Source organism: Podarcis filfolensis (genome assembly GCF_964270895.1).
Source record: "Podarcis filfolensis genome assembly, chromosome: 4".
NCBI classification, from domain to species: domain Eukaryota; kingdom Metazoa; phylum Chordata; class Lepidosauria; order Squamata; family Lacertidae; genus Podarcis; species Podarcis filfolensis.
The window spans coordinates 89971769-89986317 of NC_139607.1; the positions used below are offsets into that span (position 1 = coordinate 89971769).

The window sequence follows — 14549 nt, forward strand, 5'->3', positions numbered from 1 at the left end:
TTTGGATGGGGAGCAAGTTTGTAACAATACGTCCCCCTCCTTCCTCCCCATGGAGAACCAAGTTGATTTCTTCAGTTCAAGTTGGGGAAATGTGTAAGCCCATGTGAGATCAGGGATCTGTGCTATATTCAGACCATTGAACCACCTAGCCAAGAAGAAGAAGAAGAGTTTGGATTTGATATCCCGCTTTATCACTACCTTAAGGAGTCTCAAAGCGGCTAACAATCTCCTTTTCCCTTCCTCCCCCACAACAAACACTCTGTGAGGTGAGTGAGGCTGAGAGACTGCAGAGAAGTATGACTAGCCCAAGGTCACCCAGCAGCTACATGTGGAGGAGAGGGGAAGCAAACCTGGTTCACCAGATGGCGAGACTACCGCTCTTAACAACTACACCACATTGGCTCTTGGGCAACCAAGACTCCTCCTTGTGGGGAGAGGTTGCAGTGTTTGAGTTTAGAGAACAGGCGACATGATACTAATTTATAAAATTATTCATGGTGTGGAGAAAGTTGAGAGGGAAACGTTTTTCTCCATCTCACAAAGCACTGGAACTGATGGACCACCAGTGAAGCCGAATTTTGAAAGATTCAGGGCAGATGGGGGTGGGGGGAGAAGTACTTCTTCACATAAAGGTAAAGGGACCCCTGACCATTAGGTCCAGTTGTGATTGGCTCTGGGGTTGCGGCGCTCATCTCGCTTTACTGGCCGAGGGAGCCGGCATACAGCTTCCGGGTCATGTGGCCAGCATGACTAAGCCGCTTCTGGCGAACCAGAGCAGCGCAAGGAAACGCCGTTTACCTTCCCGCCGGAGTGGTACCTATTTATCTACTTGCACTTTTTAGGTTGGCAGGAGCAGGGACCAAGTAATGGGAGCTCACCCCGTCATGGGGATTCGAACCGCCGACCTTCTGATCGGCAAGTCCTAGGCTCTGTGGTTTAACGCACAACGCCACCAGCGTCCCACTTCTTCACATAGCACATAGTTAAACTATGGGACTCTCATGCACAAGGGGTAGTGATGGCCACCAACTTGGAAGATTAGACAAATTCATGGAGGAGACGGCTACCAATGGCCGCTTGCAGTGATGGCTATGCTCTGGCTTCACGGTTGGAGGCAGTGTGCCTCTGAATGCCAGTTCCTAGAAGCCACAAGAAGGGAGAGTGCTCTGGTTCTCAGGTCTTGCTTGCAGGTTTCCTAAGGATATCTGATTGGTCACTGTGAGAAGTCAATACTGAATAAGATCCAGCAGGCTCTTCTTGTGTTCTTAGGGACGTGGGTGGCGCTGTGGTCTAAACCATGGAGCCTCTTGGGCTTGCCAATCAGAAGGTCGGCAGTTCGATTCCACAGGACGGGGTGAGCTCCTGTTGCTCTGTCCCAGATTCTGCCAATCTAGCAGTTCAAAAGCATGCCAGCGCAAGTAGATAAATAGGTACCACTGCGGCAGGAAGGTAAACAGTGTTTCCGTGCACTCTGGTTTCCGTCATGGTGTCCCATTGCGCCAGAAGCGGTTTAGTCATGCTGGCCACATAACCCAGAAAGCTGTCTGTGGACAAACAGTGGCTCCCTCGGCTTGAAAGTGAAATGAGTGCCGCAACCCCATAGTCGCCTTTGACTGGACTTAATTGTCCAGGGATCCTTTACCTTTACTTTTTTTTAACCTCTTGTGTTTTTATTGTCTTCACTCATTGGTCAAAGCTCTCCACGATTTCAGACAGTGGATATTCCAAGCACTGCCTACAGATGTCTGATGACTGAACCTGGGATTTGTATGCCACTGTACCACCCCAAATTTGGTCTCTTTACTCTTAAAATTTTCAAGGTTAAAGAGGCTGCAAAGAGATCTTTTCCTGAAATCAAATAACATTGAAATATCCCGTTCCTGAAAGCACAAGGACCAACTTCCATGCCCGCTCAATGGGGAGCAAATCTTGTTTGCTAGAGGTGATCTGTGATATGAGTGGCTGCTGTAGGCATGTGTTCGAGATCAACAGCCAATATGTGTCCTTAAATCCTTAAATACAAACCCGAGCTTTCCTTCAATCGTTTTGCAAGTCGAGTCATTCACAAGGCCTGGATAATATGTGTGTACCTGAGTCCCTACATTTCAAAGGTTTTGGGGAGGACCATTGCTCAGTGGTAAAGTACCTGTCTTGAATGCAGACTGCCCCAGATTCAATCCTTGGCAACTCCAAACAGGCCTTGTCTGAAATCCTGGAGAATGACTGCCAATCATTGCTGGCCATTCTGAGCTAGATGGATCATTGGTCTGGCTTGGTTTAAGGCATCTTCCTAGGTTCCTATCCCAAGCCCCCTCTTCACAATTCCATTAATGTACACAAACTAGAGTATCCTACCAACAGCACACCACAGAGAAAATACCGTATTTTTTGCTCTATAAGACTCACTTTTTCCCTCCTAAAAGGTAAGGGGAAGTGTGTGTGCGTCTTATGGAGTGAATGCAGGCTGCGCAGCTATCCCAGAAGCCAGAACAGCAAGAGGGATTGCTGCTTTCACTGCGCAGCGATCCCTCTTGCTGTTCTGGCTTCTGGGATTCAGAATATTTTTTTTCTTGTTTTCCTCCTCCAAAAACTAGGTGCGTCTTATCGTCTGGTGCGTCCTATAGAGCGAAAAATACGGTATATCCATGATTACTTAGCCTGGTTCTCATGGGTATTCTGGAGGAAACAAAATGGCACCCGCAAGCCATGGAGCGAGAGGAGCACCCATGAGTTTTGACCCCATGTCTCCCTCCTGATTTTGTGAATGGGGATGCAAAATTAGAAGAGGGATTTCAGCCCAGCCCTAAGCAGAGCTATTGTATTTTTGGCACTTTTAGGTATAGTCTCCTAAGTCAGCGCCGGCGACAAAAATGAATAATGTAGCACTGCTTCTGCTGTCAAGTGCTTTGTGTGCTTCTAAATTTGCAATAATAGATTGTATATCTTGGCAGAGGTTCAGGGCATTAGTAGAATGATTCACTGCAACGTGTCCCTTTCAGAAGAGTATGTCTTGTGTATATACTTCTGTATCTGAAAAAGGTTTTCATTTTCCTTCCTAAGTCAGCTATTTCCTTTCCATTGTTTTATTTTTATTGTGTTTACTGCAACAAAACAAAAGTTAGAAAACTTATTTGATCATACAAAACAGAAGCCAAACAGAAGAATATTTGCCTTTGAGTTATTCCCTCCCTCTTAAAGAGGGATAACACAGGATGTAGTTTGTTACATTTCTCCAGTGTTGCTCCACATCTTCTTCTATAAAGAGTGTTGATTATTATATGCAGTAACATCTATTGGAAAAAGAAGGGAACCCTGAGAAATTCCTTATCTGGGCACCTCACTATTTTTAACTATTCATGTGTGTTTTGTGGGCAGAAATGGATTTCCTTGTATTGCCCTCCCCCTACTTTTGATCCCTAACTGTGTCTTCAAATCCCCTTCATTTTAATATAAATGCAAGTCTGAAACCAATAAAGGACCAGGGCTCTCAGGCATATTATTTCTGCAAAGGCCAGTATTGGCCTTGTTTCAGTAGAAGGCAGGTTATTTCCCTTCCTTTCTCTCCCGCTGAAGCATAATATGCCGCTAACCATAAAATTAATAGAAGGACAGGATTGTTCCCTAAAGAATTGATATTATATCTCTGTTCTGAGGTGGCTTCTGCTGATGGCTGATTTTCTGAGCTGAGGGCTTAGGTCAGGGGTCGGCAAACTAAGGCCCGGGGCCCGGATGCGGCCCACCGGGCTCGTTAATCCGGCCCACAAACTTTGTGGACCCTGCCACCCGCTAGGTCAGTCCCCGCGCTAAACCAGTGCGGCGCGGGGGCCTCGCCATGTGGGGACTGACTTCCGTGACGCTGGCGCGGCTTCGGATTGGCCGCAGGAAGCTCCTGCAGCCAATCCGAAGCCACGGACGCCTCTGGGCAATGCCCCTTCCTTCCGGCTGAGATGGCCAAGATCCGAGCAGGAGGAAGTGGTGGCAGCAGGGGGGCTGCCTCCGCCGCCCAGACCAGCGGAGTGGGGGAACAGGTGTAGAGTGTACTGAGCATGTGGATCACACAGGAAACTGCAAGATATGCATGGCTTATGACGATCAAGGTTGTACATTTTGATCAGTTATTTTCTGCTCATCAGAACTTCAGATGGGGAAAAGTTCAAATTTTTAAAAGGAGAACAAAACAAAACGTTTCTCTCTTTGTATTTCTCTAGAGGAGTTCTGAAATACCAAACTAATCTAAAGGAGCACCCGCCAGGGTGTTTGAACCCTAATGCAACAATTCAGGAGGACAGGCAATTTGCGCCTGGTTTTGAAAAGCTGCCGTCTGAAAATGCCCTGGAACCTCTCCCTGGAGGGTTGATGGAGCTGGAACCACTTCTTCAAAGCAGCTTTGTGTGCACCGAGGAACCGAAATTTCAAGCCCATTTCCCCGAGGTTTGTATGAACATCTTCGCTGTATTTCGCTCGTGGCGGTGAAGAAACCAGTTGGCCTTGCTGATGTGAAAACACGGAATGTTCATAAACATTCCAACTGCTCGGGGGGTGGGGGGGAGAAAGCTGTTTTCAGATAAGTTTGAGGGAAGGAGAAATTGTCATTTAGGCCAAGATTTCAAACTTGTGCTTGTGTGCCTTTGTGGTTCTGTTTGAGGTCTGAGGAGATGGTTTGGAAGATATAGCAGAGGGACTAAGGGGCATACAAGCCAGAGGCAGTCTGGCTAAAAGAAGTCCGCCGCAAAGTTTAATCAGTGAATAGGGATTGCTGCATTAAAACAGCTGACGAAAGGTTGTCAGTTAAACTAAAGGTTGTTGGACTAAATGTCTTTTGTTAGCAGACTTTTTAAAGTTTTATATTCAATTTATAACCACTGCAAGTGCTAAACACAATTCTAACTGGGGACTTCCCTATTTTCTCTGCAAGAGATGGCAATGCCTCTTCTAAGATGGAGCATTTTACTGTAACGGCAGTGTTGGGCTTAGAGTGCCAGAGAAGGCCTGAGTGGACCCAGATTCAAATCTATGACTCCATGGAGGCATATCCTGATATTTTGTGGCTTCTTCTGTGCCTACAGTAGTGAGTCTGGGGTTTGAATACAGTAGTACCTCTGGTTGTGAACGGAAGGAGCGCAACCCGCAGTGGCACATCTGCACACGCGCGGGTTGCGATTCACCGTTTCTGCGCATGCACATGATGTCATTTTGCGCGTCTGAGCATGTGCGAGTGGCGAAACCCGGAAGTAACCCTTTCCGGTACTTCCTGGTTGCCGCAGGACGCAACATGAAAAAAACGTAACATGAAGCAAATGTAACAAGAGGTATGACTGTACCAGCTTACTAGCCAGTGTTTTGGCTTACAAGACTTTTGTCATGTCCCCCACTTTTCAGACATGGCTCTGGATCTCTGGACCGTTGTGTTTGTACTGTGCTGAAAGGCTTTACCGCTACATCTGTAGTAGCAACAAACCTGTCACCATAACTGCGGCCATCAGCCACCCCTGCGATGTCCTTGAGGTGCGGATGGTGAAGGAGGACTTCAAAGCGAGACCTGGACAGGTGAGCCAATGGTTGGATGCTATTCCCAGCCCCTGAACTCTAGTGTTCTGAACATAAGAAGAGCCTGCTAGGTCAGGCCAATGTTCTCACATGGCTCTGGGAAACCAGCAAGTGGGACCTGAACTCGAAAGCATTTCCCCCTCCTCTGGCTTCCAGGAACTGTATTCCAAAGCGTTGCTGCCTCCAACTGTGAAGGCAGAGAATGGCCATCATGGTTAGTAGACATTGATTGCCTTATCCTCTTTGGATTTGTCTAATCTCCTTTGAAAGCCACCCACGTCAGTGGCCGTCATTGCTTCCTGGAGGTGCAAGTTCCATAGTTTAGCACTGCACGGTGTGAAAAAATTACTTCGTTTTGCATCTCCTGAATCCTTCAGAGAGAGCCAGTGTAGTGTAGTGGTTAAGAGCAGTAGACTTGTAATCTGGTGAACCGGGTTCGCTTCCCTGCTCTTCCACATGCTGCTGCTGGGTGACCTTGCGCCAGTCACACTTCTTTGAAGTCTGTCAGCCTCACTCACCTCACAGAGTGTTTTTTGTGAGGGAGGAAGGGAAAGGAGAATCTTAGCTGCTTTGAGACTCCTTCGGGTAGTGATAAAGTGATAAAGATATCAAATCCAAATTCCTCCTCCTCCTGATGTTAGGATATTTCCGTTCCACCTTAAAAGGGAGCAGGATGTTTGTGTCACAGCCTGCGCATTTCCTGTTCACAGGATGTTTATGTTTTCTGTTGCTTTCGTTTCTCTCTTGGTGTCGAAGACACTGAAGCAGGCAGTCATGTTTTTTTGTTCTGATCAACGCTAAATAAAACTTGTAAATAATGCTCTCGTGAGTGCAACTTTTGCTGTGCATTATCTGCTTGCGCAGCGGAAGCGTGCTGGGCCCATAACCTGTTGTTGGGATACTGCCAGGGAGATAAAGTCCATCATGACTCCACGTCGTCTCCGGACGTCCATCGATCTCCCGTAGACACGCAGTATCAGCAATTAGCGACATGAGCTCAGGAATGTGGCAATCTATTTCTGGAGCTCGTGTCGCTAATTGCTGATACTGCATGTCTACGGGAGATCGATGGACGTCCGGAGACGACGTGGAGTCATGATGGACTTTATCTCCCTGGCAGTATCCCAACACCTCCTCCTCCTCCTCCTTTATCTTTGTTAGATGTCCATGAGGTTTAGTATTATATGCAACAGAGAAGATGCAGGAGAGTGGGGTAGGAGCGGAACCTGGAAATAAGGATAGGCCGCAAACCCAATCCATGTGTTCTCAGAGAGAGCCAAACTCAGTAAAAACAAAGATCCGAAAGCAGACAGTGTATAAGAGCATAAGAGCCCTGCTGGATCAGGCCAGGGGTCCATCTCAGCTAACGCCCTGCTTCCGAGCTTGCCAACCAGGGGCTTCTGGGAAGACAGCAGGCAAGGCAAGAAGACTATCTCTTCCCAGCAACTAGTGTTTGCTGGGTTGGGACCCATTTACACTATACAGTGGACGCTCGGGTTGCGAACATGATCCGTGCGGGATGCACATTCGCAACCCACAGCATCCGCAACCCGCAGCAGCACATCTGCGCACGCGTGGGTTGTGATTCGGCGCTTCTGCGCACGCGCAAAGCGCGATTTAGGGCTTCTGCGCATGCGCGGCTGCCGAAACCTGGAAGTAACCTGTTCCGGTACTTGTGGGTTTCGGCGGTCCGTAACCAAAAAAAAAAATGCAACCTGAAACGTCTGTAACCCAAGGTATGACTGTACATCATCCATGACAGATGTCCACCCAACCTCTGCTTGAAAACCTGCAAGGTAGGAGAGTCCACAACCTCTTGAGGGAGACCGTTCCACTGTTGAATATCTCTTTCTTGATGCAAATACATCAGCAGAGCCAATTCCATACTCCTGCTCCAAAAATCAAATGCCACTTGGTGATCCCACCAGGTGGAAATTTGTGGCTGAGCACTTCCAACATTTAAATCGTATCTCTGAATAAATTTTGTTAAGCCTAGCTGCACCATAGCAGCAGTTTATACTGGGCTCCTTGTATTGATAGACTCAGCGATGACCTTTGTTTTTTTTGCCCCATATTTGGATAATAAAATCCAGTGATAATCATGTTGCAAACACCCACCCCACAAACTCCAGTGCCAAATACCGCTAGAAACATCAGCCGCCTAATAAGACAACAGCTTGAGAGAAAGCAATCGGAGTGGGCACGTTATGTATGAATGCTTAAAAGGAACTATGCTGCAACAAAGCAATTTACAAATGAGGTCAGAGGAATAAAATCCGCAGAGCTAAAACAAACAGGGTTGGGGAGCCTGAGTGGGAGGCTGAGTTTCTGGAGGGAAGTGGGGAAGACTTTCTGCATATTAGAAGCAGCATCTCTAAGAGACCTCTTTGCCATTTCAGTACATCATTCTGCATTGTCCCAGCGTGTCATCAGTAGAAAGCCACCCATTCACCCTAACGCTGGTAAGGAATATCTTTTAATATTTGTGCTATTGGTATTTGCTTTGTACGCATCTTCGGCAGACGAATGCTCCTATATTTTCCTTTGTCAAATTTGCTGGTTCATTTTTGTACCCCATCACCAATTAGAACATTGTTGCCGTTGTTTCTCAGAGGTTTTCGCATGCACCATCTTCTTGCAATCCTCACAATAACCCTGTAAGGCAGGACAGTATTTTCCCCCCTCCCACCCCTGCTGGGGATGAGCCTGAACTGTCTGCTGTGAATTAACATGGTGGCTTTAGGAAATAGGTGAGATTCAACACGGATGGAACTGCATTGTGCTACACCAGAATCATATCCAGGTGTGCCCTACCTGAGTCCTGGGCAGGATCTATACAGACCTGTTTAATGTCATTAGAACGGTATTAGCTATATTGTTCTAAAATATCACAGGGTGTACTTGTAAAAATAAAGCTTTTTTTTTTTTTTACCTTTGTTTCTTTCGTTAAAATTCTGTCTCCCTACTACCAGTTGCTGGTTGCTCTGCAGCACCCTGTGGTGTCGCATTTTTATAATGCATTATGAACATTAAAAGTAGGATGCCATGTGTCCATATGGTTATCAAAACCCTTCCTTAACGTTAAAAGCCATGAGTGTAGATTCGTCCCTGGTGAGTGGTCGAAGAATGAGTGGCACAATAGCAGTGTCCAAACTCACATGATATGGCTGTGATAGTCTGACAGCCCTGCAGGCAGTGGTGGAGGGTGTCCATTGGGACAAGTAGTAGTAGTAGTAGTAGTAGTAGTAGTAGTAGTAGTAGTAGTAATATTAATAATATGCCACCCACCTGACTGGGTTGCCCCAGATACTCTGGGTGTCTTGCAACAAATATTAAAAACACAATAAAACACCAACCATTTAAAGAATCCCTGTACCATTTAAAGCCTTCAGATGTCTTCTAAAAGTTATATACAGTGGCACCTCGGGTTACATACACTTCAGGTTACATACGCTTCAGGTTACAGACTCCGCTAACCCAGAAATAGTACCTTGGGTTAAGAACTTTGCTTCAGGCTGAGAACAGAAATTTGCTCAGCGGTGGCAGTGGGATTTGCTTCGTGATGAGAACAGAAATTGTGCTAAAGTGATGCTTCAGGTTAAGAACAGTTTCAGGTTAAGAACAGACCTCCAGATCAAATTAAGTACTTAACCTGAGATACCACTGTAGTTGTTTATTTCCTTGACATCTGACAGGAGGGCGTTCCACAGGATTGTATTAATACTGAGAAGGCCCTCTACCTGGTTCCCTGTAACCTCACTTCTTGCAGTGAGGGAACCGCCAGAAGACCCTCGGAGCTGGAGCTCAGTGTCCTTGCTGAACAATGGGGCTGGAGACCCTCCTTCAGGTATACAGGGCCGAAGATGTTCCATTTGGATAATTTGTACTTCTGTTCTTCAGCCAAAAATCTCCCGGAGCAGCTTATGTCCAATCAAAATGAGACAATCCTTAGCCACAGGCCCACAACCAAAAAAGGACACGTCCCTTGAGAGATACAAGCCTTTGCCTTTCCCTCTCGGAGGATGGCTGGCTGATTCCCCAGTCTGTACTATCTATTGCGCTACAGTACTAGGAGTCAATGCTTGGGGAAGAGAAGCCTAAATGTGTCGCTGGAATTCTGAACTCCTATTTTGTATTTCTGGAAAGACTGTGAGCTTCTCAATTGCGCGTCTGCTACTTGTGAACAAAATACAATTTTGTTGTTGTTGTTTTTAATGGCATTCCAATGACGGGGGAGGCTTCAGAAACTTCTAACCCTTTTTTTCTGCCCAGCCAAAGGAATGGACAGAAATTTTCTTTTATAAAAATTCTAGGTCGTGTTGTGCCTGGGGCTGCTCTTTTGCCTAGAGATGTGTATGTGTGAGTGCCTCTTGCTTTGAGGGTAATGCGAGACTTGGGGCTGCGCTTATAGAAAATGTAGGCAATATATTAATACTGTCGTCTGCCTCCCCTCCTGCTCCTGTTTGACCTACTTGCACTGACTAAGTAGCAACATTGGCTGCTTGAGGATTTTTGCCAGCTTTCTCAGCATACTTTTGTTTTTCTTGTATCCCCCTATTTCCCCCCTGGAAATGATGTGATGCTGACTCAATCTCTCTGCCATCTCCAGCATGGCTTTCTTTGGATGCTGCCTACAACTGATGGGACTTGTAGCCCCCAAACCTCTGGAGGCCACTAGGTTGGAAAATACTGTGATAGAGGACGGGATTAGGTAGCAAGGATGGATAAGCACCACTGAAGATGGGAGTTGTAGTCCTATCAGCCCTGCTGGCTGCAGCTGATGGAAGTTAGGAACATAGAACCATAGAATTGTTGAGTTAGGAGAAACCATCTGGTCCTTGCAATGCATAAACTTAAGGAGAGCCAGCAAGATCAGGCCAGGAATCTAGTCCAACATCCTGTCCTTACAGTGGCCAATTAGATACCCATGGGATGGCCAGATTAAGACCTTTAGGGCACCTAAACCAGGGGTCGGCAAACTTTTCTGCCGGTGGGCTGGATCGCCCGTGTGCTGGAGCACTCACACCCATGCACATATGCCCGTTACTCTTTCCCTGCTGGCTTTCGGAGCCACGGCAGGGGAGGAGGCGGCATCTGTGGCTTCCTATTGGCTGCAGCAGCTTCCTGCAGCCAATAGGAAGCCATGGCTGTGTCCCGGACGTCAGTTCCTGCGTGGAGTTAAACCGGTGTGCTGCGCCGGTTTAGCTCTGCATGGGGACTTACCGAGCGGGTGGCAAGGGCTGGGAGTTGGTTTAACGTATCCAGCCCATGCACTGTAGTTTGCTGACCCCATATATATCTAATTCAAAATACAAACAATAGTAAACTATATAAAAAAAATATTTTTTGAAATGGAACAACACCTTTGGTACAGTGAAATGGAAAATAATGTTCATTTTCATATAAAATGGTAAAGGCACCCCTGACCATTAGGTCCAGTCATGGACGACTCTGGGGTTGCGCGCTCATCTCACTCTATAGGCCAAGGGAGCTGGTGTTTGTCCGCAGACAGCTTCTGGGTCATGCGGCCAGCATGACTAAGCCACTTCTGGCGAAACCAGAGCAGAAACACCGTTTACCTTTCCGCTGGAGCGATACCTATTTATCTACTTGCACTTTGATGTGCTTTTGAACTGCTAGGTTGGCAGGAGCAGGGACCAAGCAACGGGAGCTCACCCCATTGCGGGGATTCAAACCGCCGACCTTCTGATCGGCAAGCCCTAGGCTCTGTGGTTTAGACCACAGTGCCACCTGCGTCCCTGCGTCATATACTGCCACTTTATTCCGTGATATGAACAATTCAGTTACTAGCTTACAGCTAGTAAGCTTAATTCTTCTCTACACAAGGATGAACCCAGCAAAAATCCCCTCCCCTTTGCAACTGGCGGTCCCATTTGCTCCCATTGGTGACAATGGGAGAATCTTCTGAATAGCAGTGAAGGGTCGGGGATTTAGTTGGAAGTGTGGCTTGGGAGATAAGGGTTGGTCCTCCTCTCCCTATGTGCTGTGGTCCTGATGTGCACACCCCCCCCCCCACGAAGCCCCCTCTTAGGATTTTGTTGTCCAAACAAAAACCTATATACCTGTTAACAACACATTTGATGCCACATCTAATTTGGTTCTGAGAAGCTGAACCTCAGGATGACCTATTTTAAAGGTGGTTTGGGATAAGCAGGGGTACTTGAAATGCATCGTGCTGGATAAATTGCATATTTTGTGCGCAGCACATTTTCTTGTGTTCCTGTATTGGTGTCTCCACTCCCTTTCTCTTTAGTTCATCCTCCACCCCTCCCCTCTGCCCTAAGCCTGAACTACATTTTTACAGCTTTACTGATAAAACGTTGGAGTTGTTATGAGAGGCTGTTGTTGATGCAGCAAATAATTTTATGCCATCTTTGCATGAAAAGGTGTGCAATTATTGCCTGTATTTTTTTTGGGGGGGGGGGAGTGGTATATGGATATCAAAATAACCAGTCAGCAACCACATGGGAAACTGCTATATACCTGATCATAGAATCGTAAAATTGTAACGTTGAAAGGGACCTCGAGGATTGTCTAGTCTGACTGCCTGCAGTCCAGGAATCTCACTAAAGCATCTGTGAGAGATGGCCAGCCAACCTCTGCTTAAAAACCTCCAAGTGGAGTCCATTCTACTATTGAACAGCTTAATGCCAGAAGGGCCTTCCTGATGTTTAGTTGAAAATGCCTTTCTTATAACTTGAAGCAGGAGAAAACAAGCTTGCACTATCATCCATGTGGCAACCCCTTAGATAGTGGTACCTCAGGTTACAGACACTTCAGGTTACAGATGCTTCAGGTTACAGACTCCACTAACCCAGAAATAGTACCTCGGGTTAAGAACTTTGCTTCAGGCTGAGAACAGAAATTGCGCAGCGGTGGCAGCGGGAGGCCCCATTAGCTAAAGTGGTAGCTCAGGTTAAGAATAGTTTCAGGTTAAGAACGGACCTCCAGAACGAATTAAGTTCTTAACCAGAGGTACCACTGTATTTTGTGTGGGGGGGGGGGTTGGGGGGATTGTATACAACGATAGATGTTTTGGAATATTTTAGGAGACGTAATAAAAATGATTTTTAAAAAGATATTTGAAGATCACATCTCTCAGTCTCCTCTTTTCCAGGCTGAACGTACTCCTTCAACCATTCCTCATCATGCTTGGTTTCCAAGTTGATGTAGCCTAGAATAGCATTAGCCTTTTTTTGCTGCTGCATCACACCGTTGATTCATGTTCAGCTTCTGGTCTGCTAAGACTTCTATTTATTATAATACCTCCAGCTCAGTACTGTTGACATGGATTGGCATTAGACCCCCCATGGTCTCAGCCCTACCTGGTAATGCCATGGATTGAATGTGGGACATTTTTCTTGCAAGACAAGTGCCGTAGCACCGAGTGACAAGGGGCCTTTCTAGAGCAGCATTCTTCAACTTTGGGTCCCTCAGTGTTGCAGGTCTACAACACTCATCCCAACCAACTTAGCCAATGGTAAGGGATGCTGGGAACTGTGGCCCAACATGATATGAGGAGGAGGATGGTGCTGACTGAGATGCTTTTTGCTTCCATGGCTTCTGTTTTCAAGTGATCGATGTTAGAATTCCTGCTCCGTGATTGCAGTCATGGGATTGTTGACTTTCACATGACGGTGTATGTTTTGACTCCACTGAGCGGGAAGTGACGGAAACAGGATGTTTGTGTTACTGTGTTCCATGAAGTGGGACTATTGCACTTTGTTCTTTTTCTCTTTGCTGTCTGATGCTAGAGAGAGAGGGAGCCATGTTGCAGTGCTCCGTGTGTGCTTACATGTAAATAAAGTAGATTAGCCAACATGCTGAGTCGCTGAGGTCTGTTACGCAGCTGCACAAACTCTGCAGATCCCTAAGTGTGCTGTTGTTGGTTGGCATTGGTCGCTGTGGTGTTCGGGCAGAAGAAAGCTTTTGAAGAAAGCTTTTGAATGCCAGTCTCTACCAGGGTCCTACTTGAGTGTAGGCTGAGCTCCTGACAATTAGTGGCGGCTGATCTGGTGGGGCCAAATGGAAGGTGGAGCCAGGGGCCTAAACAAGTGCAGTCCATGGAAGGTGTAGCTGGTTCAGCCCTCCATTTTGTCCAGTACCACACCTGTACCTTTAATGGCAGAGAACAAGTGAAGCTATTTATCTCATGACGGGGGAAACCCCTTTCAGCCTCAGCTTCTGCATCAATGCACAGAAGCAAGTTCCACTGTGATAAAGAGGGTTTTTGCCTTAGTGCATGGGAGTGCAGCATTTATTGACTTATTTTATTCAGTTTTATTTGCTTGTCAGGCTGCTGCTAAACTCCCAAGAGCAGTACCATTTATTTTTCTTAAGTTGGCAATCCTGCTGCTGCCATGTAGTTTATATAAAGATGCCTCAGGTTATACATTTGCAGCAATGTGTAGCACTGGGTTTGGTTTAGGTTGATTAAATTTATACACTGCTTCATACTTAAAAAGAAGGAGCACCAGCCAAAGTTATTTGCAACTCCAAAAAACAAAAATACAGTAATGCCACCATTTCTCCTCACAGGGCTCAGTGCCTTTCAGGACCCCCACGTATGATATATTTTTACTTCCTTTAGCTTCCATTCTGAAGTGACCATGAATGGCCCTCCAGATGTTGCTGAACTACAACTCCCATCATCCCTAGCCATGGCCCATGCTTACTCTGATGGGAGTTGTAGTTCGGCATCATCTGGAGGGCCAAAGGCTTTCCATTCCTGTAGTAGTGCATGCACAAATTTCATAACTTGTTTCTGAGCACCAAATTATCTCCTAAGAAGTGGCTCTGAGATTCCTGAGTACCTTGTCCCCATTGGCAATTTGTTTGGGGATTTTCCCCACCCAATTCCCCCAAGCAGCGACTGATAGTTCTCCAGCATTCATTCTCAGAAAGCAATCCTCTACTTACAGGCTTCCCCAACCTAGCGCCCTCTAAGCTATTTTGGCCTGCATCTTCCATCAACCATGGCT

The 14549-nt window shown here is 46.6% G+C and overlaps 1 protein-coding gene across 4 annotated transcripts in view; it reads left to right on the forward strand.

Moving 5' to 3' along the window:
- Nucleotides 1–14549, forward strand: part of NOX4 (NADPH oxidase 4) — a 95721-nt gene that overhangs the window by 28980 nt on the left and 52192 nt on the right. For all 4 annotated transcript variants that reach the window (XM_083609926.1, XM_083609927.1, XM_083609924.1 and 1 more), the window contains exons 9-11: nucleotides 4209–4431; nucleotides 5380–5547; nucleotides 7947–8009. In XM_083609926.1, the coding sequence (XP_083466052.1) occupies nucleotides 4209–4431; nucleotides 5380–5547; nucleotides 7947–8009 (454 nt within the window). The remainder of the gene's footprint in view (nucleotides 1–4208; nucleotides 4432–5379; nucleotides 5548–7946; nucleotides 8010–14549) is intronic.